Source organism: Xiphophorus couchianus, chromosome 9 (genome assembly GCF_001444195.1).
Source record: "Xiphophorus couchianus chromosome 9, X_couchianus-1.0, whole genome shotgun sequence".
In the NCBI taxonomy this organism is placed as follows: domain Eukaryota; kingdom Metazoa; phylum Chordata; class Actinopteri; order Cyprinodontiformes; family Poeciliidae; genus Xiphophorus; species Xiphophorus couchianus.
The window spans coordinates 15,966,005-15,993,579 of record NC_040236.1 but is presented as its reverse complement, the minus strand read 5'-3'; the positions used below and the strand labels follow the sequence as shown (position 1 = coordinate 15,993,579).

The 27,575-nt window shown below is 38.9% G+C and overlaps 3 protein-coding genes across 8 annotated transcripts in view; 2 read left to right on the top strand and 1 right to left on the bottom strand.

Moving 5' to 3' along the window:
- Positions 1 to 253: 253 nt before the first annotated feature.
- npl (N-acetylneuraminate pyruvate lyase (dihydrodipicolinate synthase)) lies at positions 254 to 6,505 on the bottom strand. 4 transcript variants are annotated; one of them, XM_028027862.1, is made up of 13 exons: positions 6,310 to 6,504; positions 6,056 to 6,169; positions 4,640 to 4,730; positions 4,232 to 4,305; positions 3,138 to 3,225; positions 2,987 to 3,044; positions 2,587 to 2,662; positions 2,369 to 2,461; positions 2,095 to 2,240; positions 1,594 to 1,640; positions 1,421 to 1,505; positions 1,289 to 1,328; positions 254 to 1,186 (listed from the first exon to the last, which is right to left on the bottom strand). In XM_028027862.1, exons 3-13 carry the CDS (start codon positions 4,708 to 4,710, stop codon positions 1,047 to 1,049), a joined length of 918 nt encoding a protein of 305 aa, XP_027883663.1. In that variant the 5' UTR covers positions 4,711 to 4,730; positions 6,056 to 6,169; positions 6,310 to 6,504; the 3' UTR covers positions 254 to 1,046. The 4 variants fall into 4 exon arrangements, with proteins under 4 accessions (XP_027883663.1, XP_027883664.1, XP_027883665.1 ...); XM_028027863.1 differs by lacking the exon at positions 6,056 to 6,169 and having other exon boundaries at positions 6,310 to 6,505; XM_028027864.1 differs by lacking the exons at positions 4,232 to 4,305; positions 6,056 to 6,169; positions 6,310 to 6,504.
- Positions 6,506 to 6,800: 295 nt separating this feature from the next.
- On the top strand, positions 6,801 to 20,228 carry edem3 (ER degradation enhancer, mannosidase alpha-like 3). Of its 2 annotated transcripts, XM_028027860.1 has the most exons (21): positions 6,801 to 7,731; positions 7,828 to 7,873; positions 7,968 to 8,068; positions 9,205 to 9,244; positions 9,732 to 9,844; positions 9,999 to 10,152; positions 10,512 to 10,646; positions 12,367 to 12,472; positions 12,688 to 12,785; positions 13,360 to 13,485; positions 13,578 to 13,661; positions 14,476 to 14,559; positions 14,762 to 14,886; positions 15,096 to 15,267; positions 15,357 to 15,502; positions 16,154 to 16,298; positions 16,479 to 16,670; positions 17,427 to 17,592; positions 17,974 to 18,159; positions 18,490 to 18,537; positions 19,305 to 20,228. In XM_028027860.1, the coding sequence occupies exons 1-21, from the start codon at positions 7,643 to 7,645 to the stop codon at positions 19,658 to 19,660; spliced, it is 2,712 nt and encodes a 903-aa protein (XP_027883661.1). In that variant the 5' UTR covers positions 6,801 to 7,642; the 3' UTR covers positions 19,661 to 20,228. The 2 variants fall into 2 exon arrangements, with proteins under 2 accessions (XP_027883661.1, XP_027883662.1); XM_028027861.1 differs by lacking the exon at positions 18,490 to 18,537 and having other exon boundaries at positions 6,802 to 7,731.
- Positions 20,229 to 22,552: 2,324 nt separating this feature from the next.
- Positions 22,553 to 27,575, top strand: part of LOC114150737 (uncharacterized protein C1orf21 homolog) — a 35,311-nt gene continuing 30,288 nt past the window's right edge. The window contains exon 1 of one of the 2 annotated variants that reach the window (XM_028027364.1): positions 22,553 to 23,066. The gene's annotated coding sequence lies outside the window, so the exon portion shown is untranslated. The remainder of the gene's footprint in view (positions 23,067 to 27,575) is intronic. The other variant, XM_028027362.1, reaches the window with a different exon arrangement.

Here is a 27,575-nt window from a genome sequence, read left to right as displayed (position 1 = left end):
CAAAATAACAAATGAAATAAAAAAACAATATTTGGAATGTCTTTAATGATACTGATCAAACCAATGAGTGAAAGCAGCAAGACATACTCAATATCTGGATGTAAAGCACAAGAAAAAAATAAAAATAATAGTAAAATGTTACCGGATTCCAGTCAACAACCAACTGCAAAAAAATGGAATATCGTCCTAGAAATAACCAAAAAATATACTCATCATCTTTGTAGCTTTTACAAAGGGAAGTCTGTTTCATCAATGAGGTTCAGGGTATGTTACTTTATTGATTTATTTGTCTCAGACAGAATTAGTCCATATCATTAAAAGAAAAAAGATTAAAAAAAGGAAGTCACAAACTCCTATAGACTGCATCAAGGATTTAAAACAACAATCTGAGCTTTTGAATTCAAAGCAACAAAAAAAAGGCAAGAGCAAGAATCACAAAAAATATTTATTAGTAATTTTTCAAAAGCTTTAAAACACAGATCACTCAGTTAATTTCCCTTTTATTTATCAATAAACACAAACTCATTAATCAACAATAAAAAGCAACATGTTATGATCTCCTTGATGTTTGGTAAGAATGTTATTTTACATAACTGTATGATTCAGTTTCACACATTGTCCTTACTATCACGGTTCAAGTCAGTCGACTCTTTTAATGTAAAGATATTACATTAAAACAGAAAAATAAAAATGTTGACTTGTTTCTAACGGATCATAATAAAGCTGAAATTAAACCTGTTTTAATAATAAAAATAAAAAAAAGACAAACTTCCCAGAAAGTCAGTTTGATCACTCATTTAAGTAGCTAAAAGAGTCACTACTTTCTAGAAATGATCCAATATTACAGTATAGAATAGAAACTAATTTACCTGCAAAATTTGTTACATTTTACATTTTTCCAAAAATAAATGATAGTGTTTGTTGATATGTTTGTTGATAGTTGATATGTGTGAAAAATGGTAACTGGCCTCATTGTTGCAGTACTGTGAGCATAATCAACAGGTGTGTTGTTCGTTTAAACTGAACCAGCTGAGACACGCCAGCCATTAGACAAAAATGCTCTGGTATTTCTGTATGATCAGCTGAGCGAGATCAGGAGAGCATGGCATCACAGGGAGTCGAGGCGGTCCAAGATGCAAGCCCGACACCTCGGCCATCAGTTGCTTGTTTACTCCAATATCAAAACCTGTTGACACACACACACCAAAACGGTTTTTATGCAGTTTGCTGGCGAATTCCTCAGTCTGACTTCATTTTAAAGGTGAATATTGCGGTTATCACTTTTTACCAAGTTTTATGGCGTAACGCACGAGTTCTTGGATTTTGAACTGGATGTGAAAATCAGACCACAATTTAAACAAATATGTCAGAAACATGACAGAAGAGTTTATTATGACAAAGTGAAGAGGGACAGTGCTACCTGAATGGTTCGGGCTTTGACTAGATCTTTAGTCTCAAAGGCTGAAATCATCTGGTTGACGTAGCATCCCATGTAGTTATATGTGCTGCCGGAAGATAAATGTACAACCTCACATCAAAACAATAAAATAATTGAACTAAAGCAAAGAATTATGAAAGTGAAAGTTTACTAACCTGCCAACAGCTCCATTAGCTCCCATTGCCAGACCAGCTAGCAATTGCTGCAGTAAAATAATATAAAAGATATTTAGTTTTAGAGTGATGATCTGTGAGGTTTATGTTGAATTGAACAATAAAGCAGTGCACAGTGCCTTCAAAAAATGATCCATCCATGCTACATTTTTATATTTTATTGAACAAAATCAATAATTGAAAGAGAGATATGTCATTTGTTAACCCCAGTAAAGGGGTTCCTTTATTGATTTTAAATCCTTTAAATCAATTAATATTTTATTGCAGTGTCATAACATCACACTGAAAATTTGAGGTAAATCAGCAGAAAAATTTGTTAAACACTTCCAGCGTCCAGATGTTTGAAACAGCTGCAAAAGCGCAGAGAGAGACGTATCATTCTAGTCAATGTGATCAAACGATTTAAACACCTTAATATTAATTCATACTGGCACTAAAAGCAACAGCAACACAAGACCAGATGAGTATGTGGGGAAGGCTGACCTCGTCCACACCGTACAGGACTGACCAGTGAGGCTGGCTGTAACTGACACACTGGCCAAAGTCCAACAGGTCGCTCCCACTGAACTTTACTCCTCTGAAGGAGGGAATGAGCTTCTCAATGTCTTCTATCACATCTCTCACTGGAACTGAAGAAAACAGGGGGAGGGGGGATGTCAGATTTACAGCAGTAGACACCTTTTAGGTCTTTACATGTGCTTAAAGACCAATTCAGCTCTATATAACTTTACTGCAAAGCATAAATCAAACCACTGACCATTCACCCCCGTAAATGATGGGATTTGGTAATAGTAAAAGGGCAGAGTTGGAGCAGCTGAAGCAACTTCCTGCAGAAATCTCCTCAACGCATCTGAAACAGGATGAGCAAGAAACAACACAGAAATGGCTGGATCATATTGTGAGTCAAACAGCATTGATACATAAATTAAATCGGGAGGCAGATGCTAAAGTCCTAAAGAATGGTGTATGTCACACCTGCAGTTTTGGGCTTAAAGAAGGAGGGAGAAATGACTGCTATCCCATCAGCTCCAATCTCTGCTGCATGACGAGCCTTCAGTGGAAAACAGAGTTAAGTTTAGTAACAGGTTGGTAACTAGAGCGAAGTTAAATTGCGATTCTAACACCTTGTTGCTGCACACTGTTGATCAACCATCATAAAGAAGGCTTAACACACACGCAATTACAGCAAAGACATATTCAGCCATTAGAAAGTCCGAAATAAAACCGTCACTCTCATTAGCGTAACACTGGTGCGTATAAATATCAACACAACTATGCAGCAGGTTGCGGAGTTACTTAGCTCAACACTTGGTTATTTGGTATGTGGTCATTTGATTTCATCTCGCATTAGTCAGTAAATCAGTCAACGACTCACCAGATCCTGGGAGTCTTTGAGGCTCATGCATCCGACATGTATAATCACGTTATCCATTCTGTTAAGAGAACATTTCAGATTTTAATATTTGCACCTGCTAAATGTAACTTAATGAGAAAAAAATAGCCAACCAAAGTGTAAGATCACTCACCTTCCCTTTGCTCTCAGACACCACTCCTCTGCGAGGTCCTTCCTCTCTGCAACAGAGAGGGACATGCTCTCTCCGGTCGTGCCATTGACTGGAAGAAACATGAGGCATGTCTTATTCACACAAAATGGTTCACGTCAAAGTATTTCTTTCTCACTGTGGTACATTAATCTAAACTTTAATCTAAATGGGGTTTTTTTGGTCAGTGAGGATTGCTAACTTATTTATTTTTGCTAATCTCCAAAAAAAAAAAGAAAAAAAAGAGGGAAGTTTCTTTTAAGAACTTTTATCAGCGATTTCCACAGACTAAGATAACTGCACTTTTAAATTGCTTGTCAAAACAAGGATGATGTTATGGCTTTGTAATCTTCTGATAGGTTAATTAACCATCAATGACTCCAGTGATATCTAGGAAGCCTGGATTATCTTTCTAATCTGAGTTGCAACATTTAATTCGGCTTTGGAAATTAATATGTACGTATATTACAAATCGCTGGTTGTAAAGCCTCAAATACACTGCTTCCTTGTGTGATATCATGGGAAAATAAAACATAAATCACCCCAGATGTCTGGAATACAACTGTTTACCTCCACAAGTCTGGTTCATTCTAACAATTTCCAGATGTCTAAAGGTTCTAAGTTCATCCGTTTAAACAATTATGTGCAACACCTCAGAAATGTCTGGTCAACAGCTCAGGAAGCCAACATGTTTTGTGACAACCCCAGGATAAAATCAAAAGACCTCAATGCTGGCTGAAGCTGGTGAGAGATTGCCTTTCTCCACAATGAAGCGATTCCAGTACCGACAGACAAATAAAAAAGCCATTGCTCCAATGGCAACAGCAAATGCATGTTGCAAACTAAAATTCAAACGCTTTGCTTTATTTACCATCATAACCTTTGGAGGAAAGGGCAGGAGGGTTACTTCACTCTTAACGCTAGATGTGCATCTGGAAACTGAACTCTTTTGGCAAAGGAATGACAGTGTCAACATATCAATCAGATAAATCAAGTAGCTATGTATCGTTAAAATTGACTCAAGTGGGAACATAAAACAGGACAAACGTCAACAGAAGGAATCCCACTTTTAAACTTACCAAATATGCCCTTTATACCTTGCTTTTCTGTCAAGTAGTCAACATAAGGTCCAATCACTGATAAGTTGACCTCACTGTTTCGAGAAAATAGGAGAAATACAGTCCTACATGTATGGTGCAATACATAATCAAACAGAAACACCAAACTCCACATCATGACGGTGGTCACACATCATATCAGATCTTTCCACACACACACATACACGCTATTTCTATTTCCTCCTCACAAGGAAGTGGGAGAGACACACACACACACACACACACACACACACACACACATACTGGTGTGTGTTTGTGTGCTCGCTCGCTCTCTCACACACACACACACACGCCCACCCCCCCACACACAAATATCAGTCAGAGCTGCTATGGTCTGCAATGATAGAAGAGCTTCTGAAAGGTCCTTACCCTTGAGCGGTCAAAGGAGTGAATGTGGCAGCAAGCAGACCTGTCACCTTTCTGTCATTTGCAGGAGCCATGGTTAAGATAACAAGCTAACCTAACAAACATAAACATAAATGTAAAAGGAAGTACAAATAACTGTTAATTTAAAAAGAAAGCCATAGGTCTGAGCTTTCTGTTTATTTTTAGTACTGCTAGTACTAAGAAGAATAATAAGGCCTCTACTGTACTCAGTTCAAATACAAGAAAATCCCAACGTTTTTCCACTCATTTTTTCTTCTTCCTGTTTACTTCTGGTAGCTTCCAAAACAACTTGAGAGTATATACTGTCATCTACTGTGAAAAAACTGCAATGGCATGCCAAACCATGCTTTTGTGTTCTCCTTACACTAATACCTTCAATATCTATAATATAGTGGGATCGCTGCAAAGCATTGAGCAGCAGCTCAAGTTAAATGTAGAACTATTATGAGTTATCTTTATAGATGTTTTATATATTTGTTATACAACAGTAGGCCCCAAGTATTCAAGTACTTAGGAAGTAATGCTTCTCATTAGTGGACTCTATAACATTACATTAACACAATCAGTTATTGTGTTTTTTTTTTTCAGTAGTGTTTATGGAGACCTTAAACTACTGAACTATATTACTCCACTTCTCCACCATCAGCACATTCAGTGTTTCACTAATGCTCTTTTACACCTTTTGAATGTTCTTTTGTCATTTCTCCACTTCTCTTGATTTACAATTTAATTTTAATTATGTGCACATTTATTCATGCATTTTTCCAATTTAATCTTCAACATATATATATATATTTTCCTTTAGTCGTCTGCAAGAAGTCACTAAGCTTTCCAAATTTTTTTCCGCTATCCTCTCTACTCTGTAATAAATGTTACATTTCCACACCATTTTCCTTGCCTACATACTTCCTGAGTCATATCCTTTCAAAATGTCCTGACTCTGGGCTTTGCTGCAAAAACACCAGACAATAAAGCATGCCTCCGCTCACCAAAAACGTTAACTAAGCATTTCTGAAGATATTTCGGTTTTACTAGAATACGACATATCTATCTAAGTAAGTGAAATTTAACATGCACAAGATAGTGAAAAACGTCTAATCTATCAATCATGATGTCAGAAGAGAATACTGACATCAACTAATAAAACAAAATTTAAAAACACAAATGTGTTAGTGGTTTTGAGTATTTTAGTGATTATATATAATTAGTTTAATCTTAGTGCATTACAGAATAACAAGAACGGACAACTTAAGCACAAGCATGTTTGTTATAAATTATATAACCAACATTCTATTTATTATATATAGATAAAACACGAACAAACAAAAAACACATTAAATGTTCAATGCAGTTTCTGCAGTTTGTTGAAACATTTGACATATTTAACTCTCATCATACCTTTGCTTGTGTTCCTCGATTAGTCCTCTGGATAAATATTATTTTCTGGAGTGGAAGTTACTGCTTATAATTTGTTCAGCCGGATTTTTCATTCGCCAGGGATTTGTTGGTTTGCTAATCATGTGAAAATATCGGAAGTGTCAACTGACATCTCAATGGATCATGGGATATGTAGTTCAAAAGTGACACCTAAGAAAAAACACGAAATACACACGAAAGTTATCCAAATATAAATCAGATTATACATATCTTACCTTTTCGATACGTGCACTACAATCTCCAAATATATGCGGCGACGTTTCCCATTCATGAAACTCATAACTCATTTTACATTTGTGTTAATGAATAGTATATTTATCTAGCTTTATAATAAAGTATAAGATTTATACTATGTGTGTGTGAGAGAGAAATATAAAATTGTATACTGGTGGAGGCTTAAGGGACTGGAAGGAGCTGGTATGGTGGGAAACATTTGTTTCCGAGCCGATCTGAAAGGGAACACGACGGAAGGTGACGAAAAATCTAAAATGTAAACCCTGAGCACAGACTTTCAGGCGTAGCTTCCGCTTAAGCGGTTTGCCTACATGTAGACCCAAATATATAAAGTAAAAAAAAAACTAAAAAAATTATAGTTTAAAAACGTATGAGTTTATTTTGAAATTATGATGAGGATTGTGAATGTAGCTACAGTAAAATTACGCCTGAAAAACTAAGCTCCGGGGTAAACATAACAAAACGGATGTTGTTGACGTTTCTTTCGGAGTAGTATCCGGTTAGGAAGACGGCTAGTTTCTGTGCGGAATCCTTGTACTCGGTGCATTTACTCACTTTATAGTCCAAACGACACGGACCAGCTTCACAGTTTAACAACGTGGACGCTTATTTTCAATATGTTTAGTATTCCAGATAAAGCTGTTGTCATTACTACGGTTCTTTATTAGCATAGCTAGCTAATTAAGCTCTGACAAGCACTCGGCTGCTGACGAAAGACGAAATACTGTCAAGCGGAGGAAATAATTAACTAGTTTCTTTAAATGCTAACTCGCTGACAATGGGAACCTGTACTAATAGGACTCCCTGGTTTTATTTGGTATGTTTTTTTAATTATTTGATTAATGTTATTTGGTATAAGTGAAGCTTAACGGTTATAAAGATACTAAAAACAAGGCGGTACGCATTTATGTTTTTTATCGTTGGCCTAAATTACTAAGAGATTAGATTATTTCTTTACACACTAAACCATGGTTGTCAATGTCATATTTGGCTTCATTTAACTGAGTGGGTTTGCTTGAGTGAGGCGTATGAAAGTCGGTCTCTTACTTGTCGCACGGGTTCAAGTGACAACTTGGAAAGGTAAACAGGACCTGAAACTGCTTGCACTGCTCCCCCTCTCTTCTTCATTACTTTATAGAAACCACATTTGCACTTAGTTGTTGGTAGCTAAAATTTACGAAGACATGAGGGCACTTAAATGTGCTTGAAAGGTGCCATGGTGTCCATTTGGATGAGAACAGTGGTAATGACTAAATATTTAACATAAACTGCAGCTGAGTGTACATTGCTGCGATCATCTCAACACATCACAACATGCCGCCTGTTTTGTGCCTGTTGATGCTCTTCGGGGCATTATGGTCTTATGGAGAGGCTATGTCGCGGGAAGAGAAACAAAAGTTTAGGTAAGCTACAGGAACAATGATTGTTGTATGACAAAAAAATAAAATAAAACTGTTTAATCCTGCAGAATTTCGCTAATTTTTGTGGTTTTATCAAAGGAACCAAGTGGTAGAGATGTTTGACCATGCATATCAGAATTATATGGTAAGTTTTGGTCCTACTTTATTACCACCTTTCAAAAACAGTAAAGTATGAAGTTTGTGGCATGGAGTTCAAGGAATGTTTGTGTTTATTCTAGGACCATGCATACCCAGCAGACGAGCTGATGCCTCTGACTTGCAGAGGGAGAGTACGTGGCCTTGAACCCAGTCGAGGAGATGTGGATGATGCGCTTGGGAAGTAGGTAGCATTCTGCCTTTGCTATCCCTTGGCCTTCATTGTTTTAATGGAAACAGTGATGCCGATATGGTCCCCCAGGGTCTAGCTTGTTTGCTCGCAAGCAATTCAATTTGGATTAAATCTCTATACACTTGGCATGCTTTTTTTTAATAACACATTCATGGCATAGTTTAACTGATTAAAAAAAGCATTGAAACTTATTTGGAAAAGTACAGTCAGAAAATGTATTGAATATATAGGGCTCAATATATAATATATATATTGTGATATTATGAAGTTTGAGGTTTCCTAAATGCAACAAAGAAGAGTTTAATTTGCATTTGAACGTTTGGTTAAACATTAGATGACAAGGAAGTCTTTGTGAAGCGCAGAAAATGTAGACAGGTTCTGCCACTTCACATGAGATTCAGATCTGAAACTAAGATTATAATGTCTCTTTTATGTGTTTTATTTCAGGCAAAGCTTATATAAGTGTTATTTTTGTGTTTTGGCTAGATTGCAATGATAAGTGTGACATCGAGATGAGCTATTACTTTGTTGTTTAATTTTATCATGGAAAAAATAGCGCTAAATGATTTAGTCATGCTTTGATAATAATGATAAAGTCTTCAGTGTTGACGCTTGCAAAACCCTGAAACTAACAGCATGACGGGAATTCTTGTTTTTTTAAGCAATTTTCACTCTGTTCATTCCTTGAGATCATCGTTAAAGGTTGGGTTTACTTTTCAAAATGCAATTTAATTTCAACTGTCTTGTGAAGCTTGGCAGCTTATTATTTTGTTCTTGGGTTTGTATGCACATTTTCTCTTGTCCTGCTGGCTACTTGTATGCTTTGTTTAAAAAAAAAAAAAAAACATACATAAAAATAAATAAATCAATTAAAATAGTTGGCAGTTCAGTTGCTCTACTAGATGTGACTATTGTAGAGAAGCGTCATTTTTAATAAAAAAGAGTTAATTTTTAATTTTCAGATTTATGGCAACAAGGCGATGAATTTCAAATAACTTTTTTAATTGTCATTGCAATACATACTATAAAATGCAGTTATAAAATAAAGTCTAAACTCTTTATTTGCCATTTGAACAAAAGCACTCATTAACTTTTCTTTTTCAAATGTGTGTTGCTTTATCTGCCAGGTTTTCTTTGACGCTAATAGACACCTTGGATACTTTGGTGGTGAGTATTGTTTCTTATGTTGTTAATATTTGGTGACCTCACATGATAAAAATTTAGCAAATTAATTGGAAAACTGTTTGAGTATTGCAGGATTTTTTGCATAAGAATACCTACTGTGAAATTTAAACAAAAAAACGTATTGGAACGGAGTAATCGAGCAGTAATTCTATGCAAAAAAAATTAAAATAAAATAATCCCCCAAATTTTTTATATTTATCCAAATATGACATTTAGATAAATATAAAAAGTGGGCAAAACCCAGTGTGAATACGTTTTATCCTAAAAGTATAGTTAAAAGGAAATAATATTCAAAACAAACCATTTCTTAGTAATCGTGGAATTTTATATGTAACAAAATCGATCAAAGCAATCATAAATTACAAATTCAGCAAAATTTACATCCTCCTAGTTTCTCAGAATTTTTTAAACTGAACTTTATACTGTCTTTAGGTCTGTAACTAAGGGTGATTTTGGGTTATTTCTGCAGCTCCTGAATAAGACGACGGAGTTTGAAGCCGCCGTGAGGAGAGTCTTGTCTGATGTGCGGCTGGACAATGACATTGTGGTGTCGGTCTTTGAAACCAACATTCGAGTCCTTGGGTGAGATTCCATTGGTCTGCTTATGTAAATTAAACAAAAAATTCTCTTGCGTTATTTATTTTAAATTATTGCAGAACTGAATATTTAAAACAGTGGATGTCAAATACAATACCGAAGAGGCAGCGGCTTCTGATTTTTAACTGTGGTCCCACAGGGGTCTTCTTGGTGGTCATTCTATGGCTATGATGCTGAAGGACGGAGGACAGCACATGCAGTGGTACCAAGACGAGCTCCTGCATATGGCCAAAGACTTGGGACTGCGACTACTTCCAGCCTTTAACACCAGCAGCGGCCTGCCTTATCCCAGGGTGAGATTCACTGTCATTCAATTTCATGAGGGGAGAATTTTGCAGTTTTCATTACAGATAATGGCTTAAAAAAAAAAATCTTTTTGTGATTTTTAGATAGCTGCTCCATAAAGCAGAAATGATAATCTGTGTTGGAAGTAGTTGGTAATTCATTCCAAAAGTAACATTTTGAAATGTTACTTTATCTACATTTGCATGGACATCTGTCTCTGTTCAAAACTTATTTGCATTTTCCACTTTGCTTCACAGACCACAGCTGTTGGAACTCTAAACACATTTTCATGGTTGACTTGCTTCTGTGTGGAGTCTTGAAAACCTTCTTTTAATTATTGTTATTATTATTATTTTTTTATTACAAGATAAACTTGAAACATGGCGTCAGGGGTCCAGAGACAAGAACCGGTACAGAAACGGACACCTGCACGGCGTGTGCGGGCACCATGATCCTGGAGTTTGCTGCCTTAAGCCGCTTCACTGGGGACCCTGTGTTTGAGGTACAAATTAATATTCATGAAAATGTTATGCATGATATCCAACCCATAAAATCCCCACAAACCCACTTATAAGTAAACACTAATTTGAGTAAGAAACTGGTCTAATTAATAGAACACACTAAATTACCTTATGTAATGTTGTTTTTTGATGGTAATGGATACACAAGTTTTTGACCTGTGGAATAGATATTTGCACAGGCAGCACTGAAAAGCTGCACCCTTTATATAACGCAGCTTCTATAATATGTTCGCAGGAGATTATGAAATAAGACGGAAATAAGCTATCTGTTGAAACTTAATACAGTTTTACCCAGACTTTACTTATTTTCACCCTAATCACACCCAATAATTAGGAAATATGCCTTCGTAAATCTGAAATCTGAAAATTGGCAGCTGCTGAACAAAATGACCTTTATTATGTAGCAATGCATATTAACGCAAGTTCTAGATTTGGTTGCATAAGATACATTTTCTAAAGTTTTAGGTTTTACTTGCACTCAAACTCTCAAAGAATGAACAAAAATATTGCAGCTTACATAATTCAGAGGAAAGTAAAAAAAAAAAAAAAAAAAGAACAGTAACTTGTATGAAACAAATTAATGAAAGCACACAAGCACCCGGTCAGAAATAATAAAAAAACTCTTGGAACTCCTGACTGCCTTCGGTGCAGTTGTTTGCTTAAATGCAGATGTATTTTTCACAGCAAATATTTGACTTTACGTAGAGCAGTTGGAAAAACAAATACTGCAGGTGTTACTAATAACACTCAAGCAGTACCTTGTCTTCTGTCTGTTTTGAACCGCTACCAAAATGTCTGATAGCTTTGACTTGTTACAAGCAGAGCACACGACTTATAGCTGCTGTTTCAAAGCAATGTATTTAATTTAGGAGTGCAGTTGAATACAAATATTTGAAGAACTGAGAAGTTACACTGTTCTGTCTTTAGTCAGAAAAAATGAAAACCTTCCATCAGTTATTTATTTACTTAACAGTTATGTACTACCTTGTGATGGTTGGTTACATAAAATCTAAACAAAATACTTTCAAAGTTTGTGATTGTAACTAGAGCTGAAACTATTAATCAGATAAATTGTGATGTATCAATTGTTGAAATGTTCGTCAACTAATTTAGCAGTCTATTATACTGGAATACACAGAGTAAAAAAAGGGCATTTACTGAATGAACAACATAGTCAGAGTAATAAAAAAAACAAAACTGTACAATTGCACAATGTAGGAAGTATTCTTTCATCTACAGATGAATTTCTTTGCTCCAAATTATCAAGCTTACACTGAAGGAATACTACGTTATTGCATTTTTTTAATAACATGTCCCTTTTCTTATTAAAGAAAGGCATTGAATTATTCATGTATTTGCATCTTTTATTGTATTTCTACTATTGTATGATAGTCAAAAAGAAATATCTGCTGAATGTGCCAATTTTTAAATCTGATTAATCGTTGGAATAATTGACAGAATAATAAATTACTAAAATAATCATTAGTTGCATCCCTAATTGTAACATAAATAGTGAAAAAGTTCAAGGTATACATACTTTTGCTAGGCAGACTATTTTGTTGTTTTGGCTGTTGACTGATTAATTTCCTTGGTGCGGCAGTAAACTGCTGAACAAGCACAGAGTCAGTCGGTAATTCATTCACAGCAGAGAGCTACTTTAGATTTTGGATTTATAGTAACTTATTCTTCACGCGCTGACAGGACCATGCTCGGAGGGCACTGGACTTTCTGTGGGAGAAGAGGCAGAGAAACAGCAACCTGGTGGGAACGACCATCAACATCCACTCAGGAGAGTGGGTCAGAAGAGGTGAGATGATACAGAGTGTGGGGATGGGACTGAGTTGCAGACTAGCCATAGAGGAAAGGCTTAGCTTTCTGGTAAATTAAAAAGCAGATTAAAGATTTGACTTGCTTTGAGAAAGTTAAAGGTCGGATGAGCACAAACAGACAATCTTCCTTCATGATTTTTGTATCTTGCATTAAAAATCCCTTTGAAAGCTGCCTTTTTCTTGCCGCTTGCAGACAGCGGAGTTGGAGCTGGAATAGACTCGTACTATGAATACCTGCTAAAGGCCTACATCCTCCTGGGAGATGACCTGTTTCTGCAGCGTTTTAATATCGTGAGGGCACACACATGCACACACACCGTTGAGTAAATCGATTCCTCCTCTAGCCTCAGAACATTTGTCATAAGAGCATCCCACACATACTGACGCAATGCTATGCTTTTAAGCTTCTCTCTCAGGTCCTAACGAATTTTCCTCGCCATGCTTTTAAGATCCCAGACATAATACGTATATCGATCTGTTTAGTATAATGAGTGATGTGAAGGTTCATGAACACATCAATTTATCCAATGTTAGAACAGTTTTAGTGGTCTGATGTGAGAGTTTTCCCTCTTCTGTATTATTTTTCAGTAACCTGATTGGAAAATTTGATTCAAAGTATACTGTAGACAGACTTTTGTCATGCCCAGTCAAACAATATTGGTTTTCCAGCATTAAGCTCTTAGTGAATAATACATTTCTTATTGATTAGTTCTTACTTAGCATGAAATATTTAATGAAGCTGGGAAGGCTTAACGTCACAATTTTAAGGGCGTTAAAATTAGTCTGTGAATGTTCATCTTCATACTCCATGCATCTAAAAGTGTCCTCTTCTATATTCCATTTCTCCTTCACACCTCCCCTGTAGCACTATGCATCCATTATGAAGTATATCAGCCAGCCTCCTCTGCTGCTGGACGTCCACATCCACAAACCCCTGCTTCCTGCTCGCACCTGGATGGACTCTCTGCTGGCCTTCTTCCCTGGACTTCAGGTCCGATTAGAACCCGTACTGCCGAATAGATCAGGTTGTCTATTAGGTCTTTTGGCGTTTCATTGACATGATATACGTTGCGTGTGTTTCAGGTGTTGAAGGGAGATATCCGTCCTGCGATCGAGACTCATGAGATGTTGTACCAAGTTACCAAAAAACACAACTTCCTCCCAGAGGTAATTTGCTTCACTCCGTCAGGCGCTGTGTGCTGGTTTCGAATTCTTCCACAAATGAAAGAATCAAATTATCACTTGTGGCCTGCGCAGGCTGACCTGTTCAGGAAAGCAGCTCTTATTGCACGAGCCCATTTAGAAAGGCAGAAACCCAACTCTAAAATAAACCTCTGCTGATTATCCGCTGGATATGTGAGCAGGCAAGGAACAGTGTCTTGCAGACACTAACCTTCAGTCACATTTCATCATATAATACCCATAAACCTCTGTGTATTTCTTTTAGGATGTACAAAATTGTGAAGGGGAAAGAAACGATTCATTGTCCTCACAACATTTTTAAAAAGACAAATGTGAAAATAATCAGTTTGTAAAAGAGTCCTCACAGTATGATGCTATGACTGCCATGTTTCTCTGAGCATATTCCTCTATATGCTAAATTGATGTAAATAAACCCCTCTTAATGAAATGTTGGGATATCTATTTTAATGTTTATCATGAAGTTGTATATATGATTCAAAAAAGGGACACTAAACAGATGGAATTGCAAACAGGAAACTCATTATTACCATCACTGCAGGTCAGAGATAACCATGTGGGGAAGTTTAAAGTAAGGTTAGGTTATGAAGCAATATCCCAAGCTTTCAATATCTAACAGAGATCTGTTTAATTCATCAAGCTAAAATGCAAAGAATACGACTGAACTGCAGGTCTATTGAGACGTGACCATCCAACTTTATGAGTGTATGTTGCAGTTTCATCTACTGGTCTCATTCTCTTTAATGTGCTGACCGCTGCGCCCTCCTCTGTCCGTCCTCAGGCCTTCACTACTGACTTCAGGGTGCACTGGGCTCAGCATCCCTTGAGGCCTGAATTCGCCGAGAGCACCTACTTCCTTTACAAGGTGGTTTACCAAACGACTGCCTTAATGCTGTGTTTTCGCTTCCCTTGCACTAGAGGGAAATATCTATTACCGTGCATCACTTTTGTGATTTTCTCCACCTCAAGCAGCAAAGAAATAATTTTTCCTAAGACTGCTCAACTGGTGCAGCTTCCACACCTGATATACTGACTTTTTCCAACTTGTTTCTTCCCATTTCCACCAGGCCACAGGAGACCCTTACTACCTGGAGGCAGGACGCACCATCCTGGACAACCTCAACCGCTTTGCTCGGGTTCCTTGCGGTTTCGCTGCTATGAAGGATGTGCGCACTGGGAGCCACGAAGACCGGTAAGTCCAAACAGATTAACTTTTTTTTTTGCAATGACAATAAACTGAATAGAAGTGGTTACAATATTTAGATATAACTTTTATATGTATGACTATACTTATCAAGGGGTATTTATGATATCAAATTGTGGTTATTGTGCTGCAAGCAAATTGTAGTTCTAGGAACTAAATCCTGCTTTATGCTTCACATCCCGTTCGTTTCTTTTCAGAATGGACTCGTTTTTCCTTGCCGAGATGTTTAAATACCTCTTCCTGCTGTTTGCTGAGGCAGAAGACATTCCCTTTGATGTGGAAGACTACGTCTTCACAACTGAGGCTCACTTACTGCCTCTGTCTCTCTCTACAGCCCCTAACACCTCATCCATTCCCTCAAACAAAACGGTAACCTAAAGGATATGTAAAATCACAGAAACTTTGACGGAAGCATTGTGGCACTACCAGTAATGGCAAAACCTTTGTCGACATTTCAGTCTGATGAGGAGCTGGATGACTCCAACTTTGACTGGACGTGTCCCAACACCCGGCTCCTGTTTCCCGACCCCGCCTTTCCTCGCAGCCTGAGAGAACCGATTCGAAGTGCCGTCGACAAGAGCTGTCCCCGTCCTGCCCCGTACAGGTATGCAAACGTACAGGTTGAACCGGCTCCTGGCCCTGCGCATATTGGGTTACTGCATCAGCTGCATCGCTCTTTTTCTGCTCCGGTTATAATAGCATTAATGTTTCCCATAAAAGCCTGTCACAATAAGCAATAAATAAATTAATCGCAAATTAAAAATGAAAATTGGACAGCAGTCGTTTAAGAGATGTCCCACTTTAATACTGTTGAAAAGCCGGCATTTTCAGATACACTACTAATATTGGGCATCCAGTACGATGTGGTTAGTTTGCGCTATCTGCCACCTTTTCCTGTTTTTTCCCATCTAAGCTGAATGATTGTTTTTTGAAATACAATTTTGATTACAGAGACTATATAATCCACTTTCATTGTTATCGCTTTGGTTGTTTTCTTTGTTTGTGTTTGGATATTTAAAAGATCTTCTAGTTCCAGTGTAAAATGTTCGTTAGAAATGAATGCTTTGTTCTTATCTTTAAGTGGGTATGCTTGCATTATTATTATATTAGTTGAAAATATAATAATAAACAATACAATCGTTTATTGCAACAATTTCTGGGACAATTTATTGTCCAGCAGTGCTTGTTGTTGTGTCAGGCCTCGTAATATACAAGTAAATATGCATTTTATTAATTATCCTTTACTCCCTTTTAGGGAACCTGGAATGGGCCGTCCTCCCCTGAGAGCTCAGGACTTTATGGCGAACAACCCTGAACATCTGGAGCTGCTTCGACGGATGGGAGTCAGTCTCATCCACCTGAAAGACGGCAGGGTGCAGCTGGTCCAGCATGCTACACAGGTTAACACTGCAGCACGAAGACACAGCAGATAGCTGATTCCCATTAAAACTAGCATACAGTTTATCCGTTTATTCCTGGCAGATAGAAATGTATCACACCTCTGTTATTTTTGGCGTCTTCCCGGCTTAATCCTTTAACAACGGCTGTCTCCTCTCCCACTCGGTCGCACCTATACTTAGGCTGTGAGCGCAGTAGCAGCAGAGGACGGGGTGCGTTTCATGCAGGAGATGATGGAGCTGTCGAGCCAGCAGCAGAAGGAGCAGCTGCCTCCCAGAGCCATCCAGATCGTCTCCCATCCGTTCTTTGGTAGAGTGGTGCTGACCGCGGGTCCGGCGCAGTTTGGCACCGACCTCTCCAAAAGTACCACAGGGGTAAGTTTTTCTGTCTGCCAAAGGTGTAAATAAATGTTTCCCTGTTTTTAGTTTTATTTTTGTGTTATTTTCTATTAGTTGAAAAAAAATAAAAACAACATTCTGAGCAGTAATTAAGCCAAAACTGTAGTTGTAGTAGTTTGATGAAAAATAATTCTTACATAGTCTCTACCCCTTCACACAGAAGTCAATGTACTGTACCATAAGCAACTAAGCATCAACCAATTCATATATTTTAAGCAACAAAATGTTTATTGTTTTATTTAAAAAATGAGATGAACTATTTGTTTAACTGTATCTAATATATTTCTATCACTGAATAAAAAGGCTTAATTCTTTTTGCAGAACGTGGCAATTTTTTAAATGCAATATATCAATTAATTGTCAGAATAGTCTATAAAATAATCAATTACTTTTATATGTATTTATATATTTATATATAGAGAGAGAAAGAAAAGGAGGGACGGATAGATAACTAGATAGATAGATATGTTTTTTTTTACTTTAAGGTAAGGATCAACACAAATTAGTGCATTAACTTTAAAATGAAGGGAAAATGATACAAGTACAAGAAAATACAATGCTACGACAATATAATGCACACCACACTTCAATTATTACTCCATATCATAAAATTCTCGTACATGACATGAAGTTTGTGGTTTTGCTTTTGCAAAATATGTAACACTTAGAGATATATTTGTACTTTCTTTGACATTGCATGCTTTATCTTGGCTCTTTTTGTGTTTCGCGCAGGTACGAGGCTTCGTTACTGTGGCCGAGCCGTACAGCGGCTGCAGCGAGATCACCAACGCCGAGTACGTCCAGGGCCACATCGCCTTGCTGCAGCGCGGTCAGTGCATGTTTGCAGAGAAGGCCCGGAACATCCAGAGGGCCGGCGCCATCGGAGGCATAGTCATCGGTCAGTGCGGACAGCAAGCTGCCCGAGACAGATGCTAACTACTCTGTGACTAGATTAGTGAGCAATAACTGGATTAGCTTTGAAGACATCCAGTCTGGTAGGCCGCTGCACCCGACATGATGGCTTAGCGTTTAAACAGAGCTTTGTGGGAACAACAGGGCTTTATTAAACTTCCTTGTATATTTATGACATTTTCAATAAGGGTTATATATTTCCTTTTTAATAAAAGGAATTAAATTAAGGTTAGGGTTAGGGTAAGGGATAAGCGGAGGAAGATGGATGGATGGATGGATAAAAGAGTGCTATAGTAAGTGCAGTAAAATAAAAAAAGCATATAGTTTGGTAAAGCTGTGCCTCACTAACTTGTGTTTTTGCTTTTAGATGACAACGAGGGCAGCAGCAGCGACACAGCACCTCTGTTCCAGATGGCCGGAGACGGCCGCAGCACGGACGACATCACGCTGCCCCTCCTCTTCCTGTTTCATAAGGAGGGGAACATCCTGCTAGAGGCACTGAAGGAGTACAGAGAGGTGGAGGTGTTGCTGAGCGACAAAGCCAGAGACAGAGGTGTGACATTATTCCTTTTCTTGAGCCCCAAACTTCACATATCGCTCATTACAAGTCTGATCACACCACTGTGCTCCACTCTCCCCATCAGCCGAGCATCATTATGTGTTTAGCTGTGTAAAACAAAACATGGGGTGTAAATGATTTAGGAATTTATTCAAAGGCACCCACCACCTTCGGTTATAATGAGACATGGTGGAGCAGATTCATCACCTCATATCCAAGTCTTTTTCTGATTATTTTTTTCCTCTGTCTTGTAACCTTACCTTTTTTTTCCTTCTACTTGTTTTCCGTTTCTTACTTGCTGCCTTCACTCCTATTGATGAGCAGCAGCCATATTCAAAGGTAAACCTCTTCCTGGGAGCCTGATTGAGGGCAGTAAGTAATCTCTTCTTTTCCCACTTTCTTTGTCTGTTCCTCTTCTCTTCAAGTTAAACTGGAAAGTTTGCATCCATATATCCATATAAACTCACGTCTCAGTTTCAGGTGTTTATAATTAATATGAAACTGGCTGAACAAACCCAGATCAGTCATGATCATAATCTGAAAACAGGAGTATTCATCCATATATCTGTCCATCCATTCATTTCTTTTACCTATGCGTCCATTCTTCCTCCCTTCGTTCCTCCCTTCGTCAACAAAAGGGTTGCCTGGATGTTTGAGTGTAATAAAAATGTGAAATGAAATCTGTGTAGGATTTGGAAACCAGCGTCAGTGATTCCTGTGTGTATCCGTCTGCGCCCTGACCATAGTCTGAAGCTGTAGTTGTTGCTGTCGTACTGAGTGTTATTTCTTTAAAAGTGAAAACTGCTTCTTAAACTCAGTTACAATCAGCTGTATTTTTAGAATCAGGACAAACACTCCTGCCAGCTTTAGTTAAGAATTCACAGTGCTTCCCCCACCCATTTCTCAGCTGGCTCTCAGTTTGGCTACACAGCTATGTGAGGAAGGCTATATCCTGCAGGAAACATGACTCACGATCAGCACCATGCTGTTCGAGTTGACAGCCTCTTTATAAAAACTGTTCTATTTTTGACCTGGAATGGAAGCGTGTGTGCATTACTGGCAGAAAAAGAAAAATTAGATGTTAGTTGTACTCATTTTTATGCAAAACGCCTCAGCTCACATCCGTGCTTCCTCCCTAGGTGTGGGTGTGCAAGAAGAGGAGGAGGACTGTCAAACCGAGGCAACAACTCCCACTTCATTTGAACCTGTTAGCCAGTCGCAAATGAGCACAGAGGAGTTGGATCAATCGGCTCCTGAGGAAGTTTCTCCTGCTCAGGAGGAGGTAAGTCCTGCAGTGGAAGTCATAAAAGAAGAGGAGGAAAAAGCCGTAGATCCACAGGCGGAAACGGCTCAGCCTAAAGAGGAGAGAGACTCTGAGAAGATGGAAGAGCCTGGAGGCGACACGGACTCCAGCAGCCAGTCAGTGGATGAGCTGCTGGCTGATTGGCGGGAAGACTTGGAGGCTTTCAAGCAGATGGAGAAGGATGAGCTCTGACAGTCGTTAGACACATATTTGCTCTTTAACTGTGGGCTTACCGCAGTGTAGGGAGAGGAGATGGGACATTCACACAGAGGGAGCTGTCAAACCTTAAAAGGTCTTAAAAGGTTTATTTTACCCTCTGCGAAAGGTTTTACCTGCAAAGGCAGCGCCCCTTGCTGTAACTGTGGGAGTCATTTGGTAGATAATGAGTTAAGAGACCATGGATCTTACCTCACTTTCTGAAACAGTTTCTGTCTGTGCATTCTTTTTGTTTTTTAATGACTCGGACCAGATCGTTTGAAACTATATGTAACTGTACTGTATTTTCCAATCTGTTTCTTCCTACTCTTGCTTTTCCTGTCTATGCATTTCTGACCATTTTTACTCAGTTGAACTTTGTTCTCAGTCGTAAATCCGTTGACCAACTGATTCTATTTGAAAGCTCAGATTACATGTGATTTAACATTTAATGTTTTGATTTTGGGGCTGATCACAGACTTTCATTAGAATAAAAAAAAACTAATTATTATGGGGGAAGATTGGTAAGATAAATATATTTTTATGGTTGTATGTCTGACAAAAGATCACAAAACCTATCATTTCTGGAGCATATATATATCTATCTATATATATATATATATATAGATAGATATATATATACAGTGCAGACCAAAAGTTTGGAGACACAGGTGTGTCCAAACTTTTGGTCTGTACTGTATATACAGATATATATATGACTCGACATGTATATTTTGTATATTTATATATACAAGATATATAAATATTTACTTGCCCAGATAGACTGACTGAAAGAATACCGTGCTTTTTGCCCAGTCACTGACTTCCAAACAGAAACAACATTCTCTGGACCACATGGGAGCAAAACACGCTCTCTGCGTTAAAGCGCAACCACTGGCCGCCACTGGAGGGCGCTGGAAGAACTGATTCTTATTCTGGACTCTGGAAGAAGCAGAGATCAGCGAGTTGAAAGGATGAGATTCAATAAAGATTGAAAACTAAGTTGTCTTAATCTTTTGAGCTCATTGTGTTTTTCAGTGAAACCTTTTACTCAGTTTGCTGCTTGAGATTGTTTGGAAAATTCCTTTCAAATGTGAATAATTACACATTAGGGAGAGGGCATGGCTGAAACCAAGTAGGTGGAAAAGCTGTCATAAATCTGAGAAATAATAGCGAGCACATCTTGACATCAAAATAATGGGAATGTTTGAGTCAAGGCTGAAGGCTTTCAAATTGCTTCTTTCCGACATACGTTTCTATAAACAGTGGGTGGACGCCCACATCAAATCACTTGACTCAACATGACACACATGTAATTGGAAAATTCTCAGTATGCACCATAGCATTATTGTGTTATGAAAGATTGCCGAGACAGAAAAATTAATGCTAAATAAAAAAAATGTTGCTGTAATCTTACCTTTCTGTGAATTTCTACAGATTTACATCGAAATACTGTTGAAATAAACAGAAATATTAAGTGAGTTCATATCTTGCAGATTATTAACAAGAGTATGAATTGAACTGTCACGTTGATAGACGCTAACCAGACTTTTCTGTCAAAAACTGTCAAAAGTTGTTTGCAAACACCAGCTGATCAGCTTGACTGTTGTGGTTTCGGTGACGCCGTCAACTCAAATGCAGAAGCAGAATAAACAGAGTTTTGGGGTTTTTTTCTTTGCACTTTTTTAAAGACTATTTTGTGAACTCCAGCTGCCTTTTACTATCAATACAGATTCTTTTAAAGACAAATCAATCATTAGTTTCTTTAAAAACAGAAACGTTGATTCAAATAAAATTAATCAGCTGGTATAGGGATTTTGTATGGAGCACAGTTCAATTAGAAATACTGAATGATATCATTAATGTATTAATTAGTCAAAACTGGGAATGAAAACAGAGAATTAACTGAATGTCATGAATTAAAAATGTAATCAGTAAAATCTATGACGACAACAAAAAAACGAAATCTAATCAAAGTTTTAATTATTTCACACAACTCTGTTGTACGTAGACGACCAAAAGTGCAATGAATAAATGATAATGTAATTGCTACTTTAATGTGTTATTTTAGATAACTTGAAAAATTATTTTATTAAAATGTTTATTTTATTAGAAAAATGAAATAAAATTATTGTGTCATTAGTCATTTTCATACCTGAGTCAATTTGTTACCTTCATGAATTGTTAATTTGTTCAAATTGGGAATAAAAATATATAGTTAATAAATGATGTAATAAATTCAAAGAAATATGTATCTTACTACCAAAAAGTCACAATTTACTTAATTATTTTGTGTGTTTTGGAGGGGCATGAAAAGGTTTTTGTGATGTTTTTTAAATTAAATATTTTATTAATTAAATTATCAATCATATTTGTCCACGTACTGCTCACACTCTCCCCCTGCTCTCTGCTAAGCGCTAGCTCCTACCCCACAGCAGAGCCTGCCATGAAGCGCAGGCTAGTAAGCATGGCCACCGATGATGCTGGATAAGCAGTTTTCCCGTTATATTAGGTTGTTTCTCCTCCATTAGCACAGTAGCAGCAATATGTTAGTCTTGAGCTTGAATGTCCTGTGGGGGAGGTCTTGACAGTGCCAAGGAAATTCATCCTGGCCCTGATTAGTTGTTTTTGACCAGTGTATTTCTGCAGGTGGCAGTCGGACCACAAGGAGAAGGCAGAGGAGCTTGTTTATTTCTGATATTTTGTTTTTTTATTATTATTATTATTATTATTATCTTTCTCATATTATTATACTATCAGGACATAGTGACAATTTCAACAAATGTGTAAAAACATATATTTTTTAAAATAAAAGTTACATATTACTGCTTTAACAGTTTATGAATCACTGAGTTGTGGCACTCTTGGCCTCCATACTCTATCGAGACAATTATATTAATTTTTTTCAACAGGTTGCAAGTTTTGTTCTACTTATGTTTACCAATAAACCTTCATGAAAAATGTGCTAGTCTTAAACCTCTACCCTCAAAAACTGCACGCATTACAGTTTCCTTTATACTCCGTTAATTCCTGCCACTATTTGAATTATTTAATTTGACCAACGCGACTGGAAAGGAAAGGGAGTCATGGATCCCTCGCGTTTGAAAGAGATGTGATCCAATCCTCAGCCCAGTCACTGCCGACTCCAGGAGCTCTGAGCAGCTCTGCTCCAGCAGTGATTGGTGAGTCGGTGGGGTAAGATGGCTGCATTGCTGCGCGCCGCGCATTAGTGGCATCCTGGTGAAATGACGCAGGCCACAGTTTACGTTCAGTCCTCTCAGCTCTCAGCTTCCCAGTCTCCATAGCTCCGCTCTCACCCCGGCACACAGCCCCGGAAGCCCGTTCGACCCGGCTGTTCCTCCAGTGGACCGAGCCACACCGGTTCCTCTGAGTAAGTACAAACGTGAGTTACTTTCCAATAGTCTCCCAAAGGTGCAGTTTATACCCCAGTCAGAGCCACGTTGTGGGTGATTTCTCGCTGTTTCCTGAGTGAGCCGTGATTATCCGGCGCTCTCCTTCGTCCTCGCACACGGAGCTTCGCATTTTGTTGTCTGCGGGGCTCTTTGAGACAACACGACTGCTGCTTTTGTTGTTATTTTTCACGCTTTAATTACGACAGGAGAAGAAGCGAAAGTGAGACGTGCTTTGGACCGTCTGTGCGACGGGCGCGGGAGGAGGGGGGGGCTCTGCCTCGGACAGCTTTGCCTCGGCGCAGTTCAAATTTTCCACTCATCCTGGTTGGCTGTGCCACCCTGTCCCGCTGCTCTCTGAGGCCGACTGTCTCAGGACGGACAGAGGGGAGACCTGTGCCCAGAGAGGCTGCAGGCCGTTCATACACTGAGGAAGTCCAACCGCACACAGACTCGGGTTGAACCCCGCTCCCCCGCCGAACTGCCTTGCCCTGGGAGGAACAAAGCGCCCAGTGTCTCCCTGTGATGCAGCCCGGACACAGCTGCTCGAGCCTCGGGGCGGCACGGGTCTGCATGCCGCTGCTCCTGCACAGAGACTCTCGTGACTTACGACTCCCCCCTCGGCTCTTCGGCGTGTTTTATCGAGCTGCTGCACGTCTTTGTTGGTCATTTCTGTTGTTTATGCAGAGCTGCTCCAAGGTGGTATGAAACCCTAAGCAGATTTCATGTTGGGTATGGAATTAAAGCTCACCAGCCACTCCAGCACAACTCAACAACAAAATAAAGATATTATCCAGTTATGTACTTTTTTCCCCCCCCTACCAAATTACACTGAAAAACATTTATGCTTTAGGTGTATTTAGGTCATTGACATGAAAAAGCACAATTTGTAAACATCATGAAGGACAGTTGATTTTTGACATTTATTTTGACTTGGTTCAACTTTTGTGTTTGTGCTGGAGTTCGACCCCATTGACCGAGCTTGAATGTATTTGAATGAACTTTCGGTCTGACTGCTGACCAGTGGGGTTCTCTTCTTCCTTCTGTTGAGTAGAATGACTATTATGGTGTAGGGTGTGCCTAATGCTGACTTTTGGCTGATGTGGGGGATGCTGATGTTTTGCATGAAGCCTTGTTTGGATTTGAAAGTCATGATGATGCATATTGGCCAGACTGTGTGCTTTCTCACGTTCAAAATGAAAGTAGAAGAGCTTTGATTATGAAATCTGGATATTCCGGTCTGCCTTCAATTGTTGCCTAAATTTCTTGAAATCCAAACAGAGTCTTCCCAAATGTTTTGCAGTAGCTGTACAAAATACAAGTGAACATCTTTTTAAACATATTCATTTATACTTTTACCTTTTCTTGCTATTTCCCTTTGGCATACACAAGTACTAATTATGCCACTTCTCATAAAAGCTAAAAGAACCACAGAAAAATTTGTCATTTTAAATGAAAATTATCCAGGGTTTCAGAATCCCATAATGTCACAGTACCTTTAACATTGCACAATCTTAATTAGAAGGTGAAATATTCATTTGCTACTCAGATCACACTAAATAAACTAGGTATATTGGGTGTTTTTTTAAAACTTACACATCACTACAAGACAAGAAAACCTATCAGTTCACATTGTTACGTGACGTTTCTTAAGCTTGTATCTTACTTACCGGTACATCTTGTCAGCATCTGACTTAGTTCAGCAGTTCTCTTTGTGATTACAAGACACCACAGAAGAAGTGCTACCGTACACTGACAAGCCGTTGTGACATAACATGTTTCTCTGCTCAGACACAAGCAGCAGAAATTATTTTTATTTCAAAGATTTTATCCCCAGGTGAAACAAAATGCATCATAGATAATATCATCCAAGAATCTTCAGAGTCATTGTGGACGGTGATGCTGCGGGGCACGAAGGATCTCCAGTGGCAGTTAGTGTTGATACAAATCTGAAGAAGCCTCTGACTGAAGACACTGTTGCTGACCAAGGTTTCCCCCAGAAAACTTACTAAGCTGGGTGCTTGGGGCACGAAGGCAGTCATCCAGCTGCCCGCCATGTTTTTGAGGTGAAACATGTTTGTAGTTGACAGGAAATTTGAAAATATAACTTGATAGTTATGCATTATTGGAAGACTAGAGCATTAAAACTTAAACACCAACTGTAAAGTTTTTTTAAAAAGGCTATTGTTAAAAATAACTAAAATAAATTAGCAATGCTAAGCCTGGTGGGGGCACAAGTAAAGCCTGGTGGCCCGCGGTCACACAGACTGCTGTGACGTGCTAACAGCTCAATATCCAGGGACGGTAATAACATGTCCTGGATGACTCCTTCAGTTGACAAGCACTACTAATCCAGCTCATTTGCTTTTGCTGCTCCTCTTTAAATCTATGTCTGGCTGAATGGTTAGAGAGATGTTGGAGTCACGGATATGATCCTTGTCTTTAATGATCAACATTTCAACTCCTCTGAGATTTTTGAGCCACCTTTAACTTATGACTGTTAATTTTAAAGCCATCAATAATTTTCTTTAATATCTGTCAATTTCAGATTGCTTGTAAAGTTTGCTTACACCTAGGGCTGGTTCTGTGTTTATGACTGCTCAAAAGGAGGAGAGTCAGGAACTGCTGGAAATGACTAATAACGTGGCAGCAAGAACAGACTTGATAAAACAGGCTCATTTATGGCTCATTAGCATCATGTCTATTTTAAACGGACTCTTCTCCAGAAGTTTTCCAACCATCTGCCTTTAAATCTTGCTTGTGGTCACTTGTCACTGAAGACTTCAGCATAAAATGAGTTACAGTACAGATGTCCTTTTATTATTTGTTATGCAGCTCTTGGTTGGGGACAGTGCAGGACTTGTTACAAGCTTCCTACACAGTCTGGAAAAGTTTGGAATTTGATCCAGGTCACTTCCAGGTCTGGATGATGATGGGAATATAAAGTAGAGTAAGGAAAATCTTTTTAATTCTAGTGGTTTTTTTTATTTTTTATTTTCTCAGTGTCTAAATGTTGTGTATCTACTCATCCAGCTGCTTATCCATCCATCCATTCATCCATCTGTTCTTTGGTTTATCCATCCATCCCTCCCTCCACCCCTCCCTCTCTCTCTCGAGTCCCAGCCGACCTTTGCTACATTTCCCGACAGTCGTTGGTTTTTGATGGTTCCACATTCAAACATTTAACCACTGCTGAAATATCTGCCACAAATCCACAGTAACCATCCTGTAATTGTCTAAAAAAAGGACTATGAAAATGTGAGTGCTGAAACCTCTGAAATTTTGACACTTAAAATGTGTTGAATGTCAGTCAGCAGTAATCCGTAGATCTATTAAGCCTGCTTCGTGGTTTATTTCTCATCTGCCCTCCTTCACGTCTTTGCTGCGCAACGTGTCGTTTATGTGCGTGCTTATTGCACACATATGGCTTTTTGATCTAGTGACTGTACAGAAAACACCAAAAGTCTCACTCCTCCTCACGTTATTTTTTTGTTGCTCCCTTTCTCCGAGGCATGAGGAGGAGCTATTCCTAGCCCTCCTCCTCTCTCCTTCCTCACCCTCTCAATCATCACCATCATCTGCCCCATGCCCCCTTAATCCTCAGCTGATGAAAAGCAGCTCAGATGAGCGTTTGACCCCGCCGTGGTCTTCACGTAACACCTTGGTGGAGGGTTTCCTTGACGACCAGGTTGTCTTCTCGTCTCTGCATGGGCGTTGGGAGGGAGTTTCCGCGTCTGTCTCTCGCATGCGGCTTGTGTTTGCTTTGCAGCCACTGTGCTGTCAGGTGAGATGATGTAGTCTACATTGCAGTGCAGAAAGCAAAAGGCCAGCACAACCTGATCCCCTCTGCGTTCGCGTTGGCTGAGGGCAGCGCTGGACTGCTGGGTCGTCTGCCCGACTCGGTAACGGTCAAACCTGCAAATGTTGCTGCATCAAACGCCAAGGGTGCAGTCCCATGCATCCGTGTTCTGTGATGTGGTGTTTTGGGTTTTCCACGTGTCTGCACGCTCTGCAGGAGACATGTGGCTGTTGCGTGGTTGTGGGCTGTGTTTGCACCGGTTCTGTTTTCTGACTCCTCGCCTTTTATGTCAGCGGGGATCGGCGGCGCAGCCTTTCGCGGGGTGCGCTCGTGTCTGTTTGCAGCATCTGTCTGTGTGTCCGTGACTGTGTTTACACTTCAGTTTCTGCTCAGAGCCCAGCTGGAACAAGAGATGGAGATGGAGTGCTGCATTGGTTTAACCTTGATTTGTTCATTTTTGTTTTGGTTCTTTTGAATCATCCTTCTCATTTTCTCCCTCTAAAGTAAGAGGATCTTTTTTTTCTCTTTGTTGTACATAAAAAGGACCCAGAGTGATGTCTGCGAGGCTACATTATGATAATCTAAGGAGTGTTAAACCTTCACCCAGAGTTTACGGGTTTAATACTATTGGAATAATTGTGTGAATTGAAGAGGTGAATGAATAATGATTAAACTACGAACTTTGGCTGTTGTTCAGGTATTT

What these genes read in the sequence shown, in the direction of transcription:
- npl (XM_028027863.1), bottom strand. Translation starts at nt 4,710, where the DNA reads ATGGCTCCTGCAAATGACAGAAAGGTGACAGGTCTGCTTGCTGCCACA. An exon ending in CTTTAAGCCCAAAACTGCAG is followed by an intron (nt 2,462 to 2,586) that starts GTGTGACATACA and finishes ATCCTGTTTCAG; the next exon opens with ATGCGTTGAGGAGATTTCTG. An exon ending in GCTAATGGAGCTGTTGGCAG is followed by an intron (nt 1,506 to 1,593) that starts GTTAGTAAACTT and finishes ATCTTCCGGCAG; the next exon opens with CACATATAACTACATGGGAT.
- edem3 (XM_028027860.1), top strand. Translation starts at nt 7,643, where the DNA reads ATGCCGCCTGTTTTGTGCCTGTTGATGCTCTTCGGGGCATTATGGTCT. An exon ending in ATGCATATCAGAATTATATG is followed by an intron (nt 7,874 to 7,967) that starts GTAAGTTTTGGT and finishes TGTTTATTCTAG; the next exon opens with GACCATGCATACCCAGCAGA. An exon ending in ACACCTTGGATACTTTGGTG is followed by an intron (nt 9,245 to 9,731) that starts GTGAGTATTGTT and finishes TTATTTCTGCAG; the next exon opens with CTCCTGAATAAGACGACGGA.